General features: G+C 29.4%; 6 protein-coding genes and 1 non-coding gene across 7 annotated transcripts; 4 read left to right on the top strand and 3 right to left on the bottom strand.

The window, feature by feature from the left end:
• BX663DRAFT_276523 (uncharacterized protein) lies at positions 1-1,480 on the bottom strand (the record flags this gene model as incomplete). Its single annotated transcript, XM_051521971.1, has 4 exons — positions 932-1,480; positions 663-824; positions 325-573; positions 1-234 (listed from the first exon to the last, which is right to left on the bottom strand). Coding segments are annotated over exons 1-4 (799 nt in total), but the record flags the coding sequence as incomplete, so codon positions are not given.
• A 301-nt stretch (positions 1,481-1,781) lies between these two features.
• Positions 1,782-2,271, bottom strand: BX663DRAFT_526691 (uncharacterized protein). The gene has a single exon (XM_051529944.1). The coding sequence runs from the start codon at positions 2,057-2,059 to the stop codon at positions 1,877-1,879; it is 183 nt and encodes a 60-aa protein (XP_051377975.1). The 5' UTR covers positions 2,060-2,271; the 3' UTR covers positions 1,782-1,876.
• Positions 2,272-2,329: 58 nt separating this feature from the next.
• BX663DRAFT_t138 lies at positions 2,330-2,411 on the top strand. The gene has a single exon. It is a non-coding gene; the product is annotated as a tRNA-Tyr (tRNA).
• A 1,384-nt stretch (positions 2,412-3,795) lies between these two features.
• Positions 3,796-6,101, top strand: BX663DRAFT_480970 (ubiquitin fusion degradation protein UFD1-domain-containing protein). Its single transcript, XM_051524348.1, has 4 exons — positions 3,796-4,595; positions 4,675-5,249; positions 5,326-5,700; positions 5,775-6,101. Exons 1-4 carry the CDS (start codon positions 3,815-3,817, stop codon positions 6,066-6,068), a joined length of 2,025 nt encoding a protein of 674 aa, XP_051377974.1. The 5' UTR covers positions 3,796-3,814; the 3' UTR covers positions 6,069-6,101.
• On the bottom strand, positions 6,102-8,004 carry BX663DRAFT_480969 (uncharacterized protein). Its single transcript, XM_051524347.1, has 7 exons — positions 7,881-8,004; positions 7,771-7,819; positions 7,629-7,709; positions 7,525-7,542; positions 6,864-7,431; positions 6,483-6,807; positions 6,102-6,421 (listed from the first exon to the last, which is right to left on the bottom strand). The coding sequence occupies exons 1-7, from the start codon at positions 7,908-7,910 to the stop codon at positions 6,158-6,160; spliced, it is 1,335 nt and encodes a 444-aa protein (XP_051377973.1). The 5' UTR covers positions 7,911-8,004; the 3' UTR covers positions 6,102-6,157.
• A 689-nt stretch (positions 8,005-8,693) lies between these two features.
• On the top strand, positions 8,694-11,274 carry BX663DRAFT_556298 (glycogen synthase; the record flags this gene model as incomplete). The annotated part of the gene is made up of 6 exons (XM_051531705.1): positions 8,694-8,763; positions 8,828-9,213; positions 9,279-9,618; positions 9,734-9,952; positions 10,055-10,601; positions 10,686-11,274. 6 exons carry the CDS (start codon positions 8,694-8,696, stop codon positions 11,272-11,274), a joined length of 2,151 nt encoding a protein of 716 aa, XP_051377972.1.
• A 150-nt stretch (positions 11,275-11,424) lies between these two features.
• On the top strand, positions 11,425-12,703 carry BX663DRAFT_556297 (CobW/HypB/UreG, nucleotide-binding domain-containing protein; the record flags this gene model as incomplete). Its single annotated transcript, XM_051531704.1, has 5 exons — positions 11,425-11,482; positions 11,554-11,643; positions 11,711-11,821; positions 11,882-11,935; positions 12,000-12,703. 5 exons carry the CDS (start codon positions 11,425-11,427, stop codon positions 12,701-12,703), a joined length of 1,017 nt encoding a protein of 338 aa, XP_051377971.1.
• Positions 12,704-12,881: the final 178 nt, after the last annotated feature.

Raw genomic sequence — 12,881 nt, 5'->3', positions numbered from 1 at the left:
GCATAAAAAATTTTTCCAATGTTGCTTTTACTGAATTGTAAACATAACGTTTTTTAGGCTTTATGATATTACTGTTATTTTTTTCAACTAAAGGATGATTACAGCGTTTAACGATTCCAGCATGAGAAGGAAACAATAATTTGGTGCATTTTTTAATAATTGCTGATCCGTCAATAATCTCATCATAATCATAAGTAGTATTGCACTTGGCACATACTATAAATTTTTTCAACCCTATTGCATTTGAATGAAATAAATAATACATGAGCAAAAAACATAAATAAAAAATAAAATAAAAATAAAATAAAATAAAAATAATAGTACCATTGATAGCAAAATCAGCTTTGATTCTTCTTTTGATGGTACTCAGCTTCAAAGGAAACTGGTAAGAAGCACCAAGTAAAGACAAAACAGCGCTCATAAACTTAAATATAAGTTCAGTTGAAGAGACTGAAAGGTTACCAATCTGGAAAAATACCAAGAAAATCATAATAAACATTGGTAAAGCTTCATTGGCATTAATTTTGAGAAGTTTCTCATCAAATTCATCAGAAGACATTTGAATGTCATCATCTGTTAATAAAATAAAAAATAAATATACAAGTTAGTATTAAAGCACTGTAATGTTTATGCTTCAGTTAATTCACACTAATGCAAAATACCTTCAATAACTTTTTCACCATCTTGGTAATCGAAGTCTTCTAATTCATCAAATTCTAAGCTATTGCTTTCTTCAGAATTGTCAATCATTTCATTATTAGCATCAATGTAAATTGGATTGACGATCTCTACTTCATCAGTTGTTGAAACTTCTTCAGTAATGTCTTCGAAATTAGTAATTATTTATTTAAAAAAAATAAATGTAAACGTTAGTTTGATAATGCCTATTGTTATAAATTACATGTACTTTATTTGCAATTATATTTCTTACGTTCAACATTGTTCAACGTCATTACTGTCTTCATTGCCATTTTAGCATGCTTTCTCAATGTATGGCGATTGACCACACGAAATCCAGCTGCATTCTTGGAACAATCTTCACATCTGCAAATCTTTTTTTCACTTTTAGTAGTAAATTTAGGCATCTTAAAATAAAAACTAGTTTAAATAGTGAGAGAAAAAATAAAAAAATGAAAAAATGAAAAAATAGAAAAAAAATTAGGAAATCAAGAAAAGGGGGAGATTATTACTATGAATTTTAACTGGGCTTAAAATTAAGAAATTATAAAATAAAATAGATTTTTTCTTTTTATTCCAATTCACCAGCATTTAAGTAATGAAATGTCTAAATTGATCAATTATAAATAAATGGAAGTAAAGAATCTTTTTTTTTTAATTCTGATGGGTAATTTCAAATTTTAATAGACTGAACAAATGTAAAAGTAAATATTTAAGAATATATACAATCATTAAAAATAAATAAAAATATAAATCGTTTAAATTCACGTAATAGAGATAAAGTAGCCCTGTAGATGAAATACATTAATGTCATCATGATTTATTCATCATCCTGACATTGCTAATTGTGATCCTATATTTTTTTATGTTATAGTTTTTTTTTATCTTCCTTCATTTATTTTTATCTTATTTCTTTTTCTTTTATTTCTTATTTTTTTATCTTATCTTATTTCATTTTATTTTCTTTATCTCGTTTTAATTTTTTATCTCATTTTATTTTTTTCAAAACATCTTTTTAATAAATGAATTATTAATTTACATTTATAACTTAACAGCATCTTATTTTGAATAATGACTTTGTGATTATTGTAATTATTTTTGCGTTTTTTTTTTACAAATAAATACTATTAAGGAAATTGAAGCAAGCATGTACTACTTTTAAATATTTAAAAAAAAAAGTATAAAATATTTTTTTGTCCTACAAGATTGAGTTTAAGCCTATATATCGTTGATTTAAATGAACTTGAGAAATAAAAATATCTTCAAAGTTGTACAAAATTTTAAAGTTTTTATTTTGTCCAATTAAAACCATAATATCGCACTGGCTGTAAGTTAAATTATTTTTTTTGTGATTTCTAATATATAAACTCCTCAAGAACATCTTTAAATGTTAATAACTCTATGAGTTTTCATTCAAATAAAATAAAATTTGTATATTTGATATAAGAAAATCTTGCTGTACATTTTCATCTAAAAAAAATTAAAAAATTCCAACTTTTTAAAAAACGTGGTGAAACTACTACTATCACCATGGTGAATGTACTACATACAACCATGGTAAAATTTTGGTGATATTAGACTTTATCTCCAGTGATCTACTTCTAATGGTACATCTTCATAAGTATTATCAGGCTCGACATCACAACAACAACCGGCCTTAGCTCAGTTGGTAGAGCGGAAGACTGTAGTTAACTGTCATCTTTAGGTCGCTAGTTCGAATCTGGCAGGCCGGAATTTCTTTTTTGTATATTTCTATATAATTTTTTATTTTATTTTTTTGAATGAAGAAATTTATACAATGAACCAATATCTAGTTGATTGACTATTACACCTATTTAACTCTTATATAATAATCCTAACAATAATTTTATATATAGAAAATAGATAAAGATAACTTTTATATCATCAAATAGTAATAAAAAGTATAATATAATAGTTATCTTTTGTTTTTTCTAGATTGCTTTTTCAGTATTCGAAAGCCTTTTTTCAAAACAATTACATAATACTTTATTTATTATTGTAATTATAACAGATTAAATATGCTTGATTCAATAATGAAAAGAAGGGAATAAAACTTATTCCAAAATCTAATTAAAACAGATGGGTTTGTTATAGATGTTGTTATTAGTAGGATGTCTATATTCTACTGAATGCAATACAAACTAAAAGTTTTATGTAGGATTAATATTATTTAAATAAATAGACAAAAAAAAAAAAAAAAAAAAGATACTGAACAGCATACAAGTTTTATTAAGATAAGGCAATAAATCCAATCATAACCTTTAAAAATGTAGTGTTCAATAGAAACAGTGCTAGATTTAAAAGTGTCGTAACAGGCATTACTAATATAGCGTGGAAAACATTATTGACTAGATAAAGATATTATGCTTTGATTGTGGCTACTATGGATGGCTTTATAACTTCTTTGTTCGTACTTTTTTAATCTCAATATCACTAGGAAATATTATATCATATGAATGACATAGTATAAACCGATCATTTCATTAGATTTAATTTTTTGACTTCTCAAATAATTCAATAGACATATTTAATGCATTCATTAGCGCTCTGGACAGGTTATCTGAATGATCGTTCAATATATTGTTTCAGGTATTTTGTCCAATTCTTCACAAAGCAGTATACTATACACTATCTCCAAATGCACCATCAATCTTATATGCTTGAAACAATTGATGGGAGGCCTCTTTTTTTTTCTTGTAGACCTGCTTCCAACATATCAACTACATACCTATCTTAGATTCCTTCCTTGATTTGTCCGTTAGCTAGTCCTTTATGAGCCTAATCACCTCTTCCATTATATAAACTAGCCTTCATTGTTATCACAACTACGACAAAGATTCCTCAACTGGCTCTTTTCTTCCTTCCCCACTCACTAATTGTATCATAGCTACCTTTCCTTTTATCGATGATCCAATGCAGAATTAATTTATTTATTTTTGTACCCAGTCAAACTGTTTTAGAAATTATATTTTAAACGTAATCAAATATGTGGGCTTTATGAAACTAAGCATAAATTTCTACAACTTTCTTTGATTATTAATTTTGTAGAATAAATTACTTTTTTTTTTTTTTTTTTTTTTTTTTTTTTTTTTTTTTAATAACTTGTATAATCATTATGAGTACTATTCCATCAGTAAATGAAGAAGAGTTTCGCCATATTCAATGGAGTTCACATTACATTGTAAAGCAGGGATCTTCAGAATTGAATGAAGGTGATAAGATTGTATTACCAGCTACTGCACTCGAACAATTACTTAATCAAGTTGGAGGATCTTCTGGAGTTTTACCTTCACCTTTAACTTTTGAATTACGCCATCCTCATATACCCAAAGCCGTAATTCACTCAGGCGTAAAAGAATTTAGTTCGTCAAGTAATACAGTTGCTCAACTACCTCAATGGATGATGTCTGCACTAGATTTAAAACAAGACGATCATGTCTTGATCAAGCTTAAACTTTTACCAAAAGGTACATGGACACGACTAAAGCCTATGTCCGAGGATTATAGAGAAATTACTGATTATCGTGCTGCCCTCGAGTCTCATTTACGTAGTCATTATAATACACTGACAAAAGGACAGATTTTATCTTGTCGTTATGGTGGTCGTATATATAATTTTCATGTTGTCGATTTGAAGCCAGAAGATGCTGTATCGATTACAGACACCGATCTAGAAGTTGATATAGATCCTATTAACAATGATACAACAAAGCCAACTATACAGTCTTCTTCATCGGTTAACATTGTCAATCTTAATGAAACAGTAACTCGAACAATAATAGCCAAAAATGAATATAAATACTGGAAGTTAGCATTAAATGTTGATGAACAACAACTAAAGCAACTAAATCAGCTGTCATTATTAGTTAATGTAGACGTTGAAAATGGTGATGCAGGTATATAGATCTTATTATATACAAAAAAAAAAAAAAAAAAGACAACGTTTATGTTTATTAATACTGTCATGTACAATAGATATCATAATTAGTAAAACAGATAAAATGCCTACCCTTGATAACCATGAGTGGTCTGACTTATCCTCAAATAAGAAAAAAACAATTCAGATAGCTACTACAAATTTATTAACAAGCAGTAAATTAATATACATCGGTATCCATGGATATACTGAAAATACGATTGTTACATGGAATACAGTATTCACTAGTGGTTGTGATGATACCAAAGTAGATACTATACAGGATAATGAAAGTAAAGAAGGAAAAGTAGAATGTAAAAACTGTCATGGATGGATAGCAGAGCGCACATTAATGTTACATGAAGGATTTTGTTTCAGAAATAATGTACTTTGCCCTTGGGGATGTGGCAAAGTGTTTAAAAAGGATAGTGAAGACTTTAGAGAGCACTGGCATTGTAATCAATGTGATTATATTGGAAACACGAGTGGGATTGAGTATGAAAAACATATCGATTACTATCATACATTGAAGACATGCGTGTGTAATGGTTTTAGATCTTCATCCTATGAGGAATTGAGCAAGCATCGTCAAACAAATTGTCCTGAAAAACTGATTACTTGTCGATATTGTCATGTAAATATATATCATTATAAATAGTAACTAACTTACCAAGAATGTCTAACCTTTATATAAATATATCTTCTTATAGAATTTAACAGCACAAGGTGTAATATCTTTAGATGCAAGAGATCGATTGCTCGGACTCTATTCACACGAAAGTTATTGTGGATCACGTACAATTACCTGTCAAAAATGCCACAAATCTATACCCATTAAAGATATTCAAGTACATGCAAAGATTCATGAAGTAAAACGACAACAACAAGTTTTGCCTCCTGCTTGTTCTAATTATAACTGTATTCGACCTAGAACAAGAAATAAGCTTTCTCTCTGTCAATTTTGTTTTGGACCTTTTTGGATTATGGAAGATGATCCCAAAAATGTTAAACTAATACAAAGAGTAGCACGTAAAATTCATTCCCAATTAACTGTTGGTTGCGGAAATGAGTGGTGTAGAAATAAGGTAACCCATAATAAAGTTTTCGTTATCAAATTAGACTCATATTTTTTTTTTTTTTTTTTTTTTTTTATACATAGTATTGTGCAACCTGTACAAAAGATCCAAAGGATGCAACTACAGCTGCAAGTTTATTAATTCCATTAATCAAGGGTTTACCCAAAGAGTTATCACTTCCTAACCCTAACCCTGTACTTTACCTTTGTGTAGATGAATCAACATCTAGAAAGAGATTTTTAGCAGAAATTGTATATAATGAATTAGAGGGTAAATATGATCTAGGATGGTGTGTTAAAGCAATAGAAAGTGAACAGGAAGACTTAGATAAAGCAAAATTATGGTTAGATAAAAATGCGCCCAGAGGAAAGAATTAATTCATTATATTTTGTGTATATATAACAGTGATCATATAGTTTGTCTTTATTTTATCAATAATGATAATAATAAAAAAAAAAAAAATTAATTATACATTATTGGTAACAGAAGTAGTACTCGTTGCGTTATTATTCTCCATAGTAGTAGACTGTTGTTGATTATTATTATGAATTAAATCAGCACTTTCACCTACAATAATACGCTCTTCAACTTGATCTTCAGGTACAGAGAATTGACGCTCATTGGTATTTTCATTCTTTTTGTTAACAAGTGTCTTGTTTTTTGAAGAGTTATTTTCTTTAGTGTGTTTATATAAGCAATTAGGTCTAGTACATACTCCATCATATTTACACTATAAAAGAATATAAATATTTGTTTTATATTCATGCACATAAATACATATTAATACTTACGATAATATCTGCAAATGGATTAGGGTCTCTTGGATGAATAAAATAACAATCTGGCCTTGTACAAGCATCTCCATTTTTACAAGGTGTTTGTACACGTAGCCCAGCATTGCTAAACGATGGTTGTGATTGCATGAAAAATGCTTGTTGAGGCGCCATTATAGGATGCATATAGGGACACATTGGGTTATTACAATATGGATAAAATTTACAGGGAATAGGTAGCTTTGTAAGCATATTAGGTTGTTGCATTATAATCGGTTTAGTGGCAGTTTCAGGATGAATAAACATACATTCATTAGATTTCTTCGGACAGTTGGGGAAATCACTATAAAATAGTATGAATATCACAAAATACATTATACTATAATTCACTATACTTACGGACAAACTGTAGTAGGATGGAAATAAGTACATTCATCTCCATTTTTACATGTTGGCCAATATTTACAACGTTCTTGTTTGGAACTTTCTTTGGCTTCTTGATTTTCAATTTGAGGCTTACTATTGCCTAAGCGATCAAATACACTTGGTCTGTCCCCCTTCTTAACATTACCAATCCTGGAAAAGACATCTCTACGTTGATCCTCATCTCGATTATATTTTCTTCTTTCACGACTTGGAGAACGCTCATAACGTTCAGCTCTAGAAAAGCGTTGTTCGGGAGAACGCGAACGATCACGATGATGATCATGATAACGATCATTATTATGGCGTGATGTAGTTTGTGATGAACGATTATTACTTTTATTCAAAGCATTACCTAAAGCTTGACTAAAGATCCTGTTTTTAGGTTTTTCTATATTTTCACGTTCTAAATTAGATTTTTGTTGTACATTAGTTCCTTGTAGTTGCTGGTCTTTGACATGCTTTTCAGGAGAAGCCGCAGCCTCTGTTTCAGGATTTTCAAATGATTGCTTATGTTCAAACATCCATTGAGTGACATTGGAATCTAATGTAATCACAATTAATTTATTTTTTTTTTCAGTATTTATTTTTCTTTTTATGTTTTTATTATTTTTATATCTTTAAGTATAATCATTACCATAATCTGAACCAATCACTTTTTTATTGGTAAAAAAAAAAAGCAAATACATTTATTCATTAGCATGTTATTTACAAGCATCCTATTTCTTTACTTGAACTTACATTGTAAGAGCTCATTATTAACTTCTTCCGATGTTTTACCAACTCGAATCAAGTCTATGATGAACTCAGAAAGTGTTTTATCTAAAAAAAGAGGTATGTTTATTAATCTTACATTACTGATCTATAACTTGCTGTTTCTTACCTCCCGCGTCAATATAGTCATAGGCTACACATTTACTATGAATGTCATTCTAATTATGTAATATAATTAAAAACTAAGCTTGATAATATCATTATTATATTTTCTTTTACCTTTAGTTGTTCCCACTGCTCAGGTTGCATTTGTTTTTATTATAGAAAATTAAATTAATGTAATAATAATAATAAAAAAAAAATTATGCCTTTTGAAGGTTTAAAAAAAAAAAAAGGTTAATTCAGTGACTTGTATTTTTTTTTTATAGGGGTAAACTGATTTGGATAGGCTGAATTATTATTTACGTAGTAGTTAGTAGTTAGTAGTAGTAGTTTTTTTTTTTTTTTTTTTTTTTTTTTTTTTTTTTTTTTTACTTTTAACGAAAATACAATGAACTATTGAAGCAAGTTTTTTTTACTTATAAACAAAGTGTAATAATAAAATTAAAGAACTAAATATAACTTTAGTGACAGATAATAAGGGAAATAAATCACGTATTTTAATTGGATAGTATTGAATAGCCTTTTAGACAAATCTAAAGGTAATACAGCAATGGTATGGTATACAGAAGATGCGTATCTATTCGGAAGGGATTGTATACTTTTCATTAACTATGAAAGCCTTTAAATGTATGTATGTATGTATGGAGTCTTTATGTTTATATACAATATTTGGTTTCTATTTAGAGAAGAACAACTATATAAATACAAGTTATTTATTAAAGAGAGACTGCCATAATAAACTTGTTTTCAACACATAACAACATTTTCGTGAGAAAGGTTGTACTAATTGATTTAATCAACAAATATACATCATCGTCATTATATGAAATATGTCATATATAAACAAAGAAAAAAAAAAGGTTTTATTTCCTTCTTCTTCTTCTTCTTCTTTTTTCTTTTTCTTTTCCTTTTGTTTTATTTTGTTTTGATATGACAGGATATAATAAAGACGTATATAATTCGCTATTATTTGAAATTGCTTGGGAAGTAGCTAACAAAGGTAAGCATATATGTAGTAGATTTGAACATAATTTATATATAAAATAATATTTTTTTTTGTATAGTTGGCGGTATTTATACAGTCATTAAAACTAAAGTACCTGTTACTGTACGCGAATTTGGAGATAGATATTGTTTGATTGGACCTTTGTCATACAATACTGCTCCTATGGAGGTAGAAGCTCTCGAGCCACCTTCTGGGATTATGCGGGAAACCTTGGAATCTATGTCATCTCATGGTATACGCTTCCTTTTCGGAAGATGGCTAGTGGAGGGTGCTCCTTATGTATTACTTTTTGATACTGGAAGTATGAGCCATAAATTAGACGAGTGGAAGGGTGATCTTTGGCGCATTGCCGGTATTCCTAGTCCTCCTCATGATCAAGAAACAAATGAAGCTGTCTTGTTTGGTTATATTGTTTCTTGGTTCTTTGATGAAATTTCTAAAAAGGTACAAACTGCTATATTTACATGTATATACATAACATATAATACTTATAAATCGGTTTGAATTAGTACAATAATCAATTAAATGAAAAAGTATCTAGTCCTGCTATTATTGCTCACTTCCATGAATGGCTAGCTGGTGTTGCTATTCCATTGATCAAGAAGCGTAAGATAGATGTTACTACTATCTTTACAACGCACGCTACTTTACTAGGTCGCTATCTATGTGCAGGCTCGGTCGATTTTTATAATAATTTAAGTCATTTTGATGTTGATCAAGAGGCCGGTAAACGAGGCATTTATCATCGTTACTGTATTGAAAGAGGTGCAGCCCATTGTGCTGATGTATTCACTACTGTATCACATATTACTGCTTATGAAAGTGAACATCTTCTTAAGCGTAAACCAGGTATTCAAGTTGAATCAATTTACTCTTTTTCTTTTTCTTTCTTTTTTTCTTTCTTTTTTTTTTTTTTTTTTTTTTTAAATAGTAATAATCAATTATTAACAATCTGTGTATATAGATGGTGTACTACCTAATGGCTTAAACGTTGTTAAATTTCAGGCTGTGCATGAGTTTCAGAACAAACATTCTCTAAATAAAGAAAAAATCCATGACTTTGTTCGAGGACATTTCTATGGTCATTATAATTTTGATTTGAGCAATACAGTTTACTTTTTCATCGCAGGTCGTTATGAATATCGTAATAAAGGTGTAGACATGTTTGTAGAATCTCTAAGTCGTAAGTATAAAAAATAGAATTTTTTTTTTTAAATAATAATAATAATAATGTTATCTTTTCGTTCCCGTCCCTTTTTATTTATTTATTTACTTATTTAATAAGGTTTAAACGATCGCTTAAAAGCGGCCAAGTCAAATACTACTGTTGTTGCTTTTATCATTATGCCTTCTGCTACACGGTCTTTTAATGTAGAAGCACTCAAGGGGCAAGCAGTGACAAAACAACTCAGAGAAACTGTAGATGAAATTCAAAGTCGTATCGGCAAACGAATTTATGAAAGCGCTCTTCGAGGAGAAGAATTAGATCCAAAGGAGTTCTTACATGGTGAAGATAAAGTTCTTTTGAAACGACGTATATTCGCTTTAAAGAACAGTACTTTACCCTCTATTGTGACACATAATATGGCAGACGATGGCAAGGATCCAATCCTTAATCAACTAAGACGTCTACAACTTTATAACAAGGTAGATGATCGGGTGAAAGTTATTTTTCATCCAGAGTTTCTGAATGCCAATAATCCATTGTTAGGTCTTGATTATGAAGATTTTGTTCGTGGTTGTCATTTAGGTGTTTTCCCCTCCTATTATGAACCCTGGGGATATACACCTGCTGAATGTACAGTCATGGGTGTACCTTCTATTACAACCAAGTAAGTGATACACATAAATTCAAGCTGACAGTCTTAACAACTTTATATATATATATATATATATATATGTATATATTTATATAGTCTATCTGGATTTGGATGTTTCATGGATGAGAATATCGAGAATTGTGAGGATTATGGTATTTATATCGTAGATCGTAGAATGAAATCCATAGAAGAATCTATTCAACAATTATGTGAGCAAATGTTTAGGTTTTGTCAAAAGACACGTCGTCAACGTATAAATCAACGTAATCGTACAGAAAGGTTATCAGATCTATTAGACTGGAAGCGAATGGGATTAGAATACATTAAAGCGCGTCAGTTAGCCTTGCGTCGTGTTTATCCTGAATCCTTTATAGATGATGATGATATTCATACTTTAGATTTGTTAAATTCGACTTCTCTTATTAAAAAGATTCCAAAGCCTCTTTCTGCTCCAGCAAGCCCACGTATTCGTAATTTAATGAATGGTTATTTTAAAAATGAAGATGAGGAAGAAGAGGAAGAAGAGGACAGATACATATCGATGGTACCAAAGAAGGAATTTCCTGCTCTTCATAAACGTGGTGAGAATACAGCATCTCATGAAGAAGAATTATTAAGAGAAGGTGATATTATGACGTTAAATAAGCTTACATTGGAAGGAAAACAGCAAATACATCATCAATAAAAATTAAACGAAATTAATCCATAAAAAAAAAAAAGTGAAACCATTTTTTTATCAAACAAAATCAGCAACAGATAATTTATGTTAAACTTTCTTTTTCATTATTAAGAAAAAAAAAACTTTTTCATTTCTTTTATTTTTTAAAATTAAACTATGTCAGCCACTATTAAGCCTATTCCTATTACTGTCTTTACTGGTTTCTTGGGTAGTGGTAAAGTGCAACACTTTTGTTATTACATGTTTCTGTTATTTATTTTCTTTTTGTCTTTTTCTACATACAAGGTAAAACTACTCAAATTTTGAATTTATTACGTAGAGTCCCTGAAGAATATAAAGTTTGCTTGTTAAAAAATGAATTTGGTGATATTGCGGGTATGTTTTTTTTTTCTTTAACGAAAAAAAAAAAAAAAACTCTTTTATAAACTAACATGGTGCATAGTTGACAGTCAATTAGCTAAAGAAACTAACATTGGCGTCCAAGAAATGGTTAATGGTTGCATGTGTTGTGTACTTATTGGTCAAATGAAATTGGCACTTCAAGAATTAAGAGGTAATATATTCATATAGTTTATTATTTATTCATAACGACTAAATTATTAAAAAAATATAGATCAATACAATCCTGACAGAATTATTATTGAAACAAGTGGTTCTGCTTTTCCTGGTAATAAAATGACACATGACATAATATGCGTTTGTAGTTTGATTTTTTTTTTCTTTTTTATTAGCACCTATTGCCTGGCAAATTCGTGAAATGGAAGAGGAGGGATTTGTTTTAGATTCAATCATTACTGTTATTGATTGTGAAAACTTTACAGGTTATGAGGATACTAGTTACACAGCTAAACTTCAAGCTCAATATACAGATGTTATTTTGCTCAATAAGCATGAATTAATAGACGAACGTAAATTTGATGAAGTGATTGATCACGTTAATGTTTTGAACACCGATACTCCCAAGGTGAAGTGTGACAAGACCGGTATCTCGCCTGATCTTGTTTTTGGATTGGACACTCAATTGTTCAAGGTTGGTTATGGAAAGAATCATACTCTTGAGGAATCTGTTTTTGACCCCAAGCATCAAGAAAATGAAGTTGACTTGATTCAAATTCTTCAATCTACTACAGAAAATGACAAGTTTTTGTCAACTGAACAGTTTGAATCTTTCCTCAAGACAATGCCTAAAGAAGATATTTATCGTATTAAGGGTTTTGTTCGTTTGGATGATGGTAAATTGTCTATTGTCAATCATGCCTTTGGTCGTTGGACGATTACTCCCGTTGAAAATGAAGAAACTCTAGAGAATACAAAGGATGTTCAAATTAGAATTACTGTCATGGGCGAAGGTTTAAGAATGTATACAGAAAAAGTTAAAGCTCTTTTAAATGGAGGTAAAGGTGATGTTCAATTGACACCTGCTCACCGTCATTAAATAGAAGGAAAAAAAAAAAAAACTATATGATATTTTATAAACAATAATAATAATAATAACAGTAATAATAAAAAAGATCCCAGCATTTATAATATTAGAGAATGATGATACATTATTATTTTATTTAATATGTACAAGGAGAATAGAACAAGTAAGAAAAATGAACAATAGGGGAGGA

This window comes from Cokeromyces recurvatus (genome assembly GCF_025118155.1).
Source record: "Cokeromyces recurvatus strain NRRL 2243 chromosome Unknown BX663scaffold_47, whole genome shotgun sequence".
NCBI classification, from domain to species: domain Eukaryota; kingdom Fungi; phylum Mucoromycota; class Mucoromycetes; order Mucorales; family Mucoraceae; genus Cokeromyces; species Cokeromyces recurvatus.
This window is presented reverse-complemented; position numbering and strand designations above follow the sequence as displayed.

Bases quoted from the DNA above. Each gene is read 5' to 3' on its own strand.
- BX663DRAFT_526691 (XM_051529944.1), bottom strand. From the start codon at position 2,059: ATGTTCTTGAGGAGTTTATATATTAGAAATCACAAAAAAAATAATTTA.
- BX663DRAFT_480969 (XM_051524347.1), bottom strand. From the start codon at position 7,910: ATGCAACCTGAGCAGTGGGAACAACTAAAG. The intron at 7,820-7,880 runs GTAAAAGAAAAT...TTACATAATTAG, and splicing joins AGCAGTGGGAACAACTAAAG to AATGACATTCATAGTAAATG. The intron at 7,710-7,770 runs GTAAGAAACAGC...CTCTTTTTTTAG, and splicing joins TGACTATATTGACGCGGGAG to ATAAAACACTTTCTGAGTTC.
- BX663DRAFT_480970 (XM_051524348.1), top strand. From the start codon at position 3,815: ATGAGTACTATTCCATCAGTAAATGAAGAAGAGTTTCGCCATATTCAA. The intron at 4,596-4,674 runs GTATATAGATCT...CATGTACAATAG, and splicing joins CGTTGAAAATGGTGATGCAG to ATATCATAATTAGTAAAACA. The intron at 5,250-5,325 runs GTAAATATATAT...ATCTTCTTATAG, and splicing joins TTACTTGTCGATATTGTCAT to AATTTAACAGCACAAGGTGT.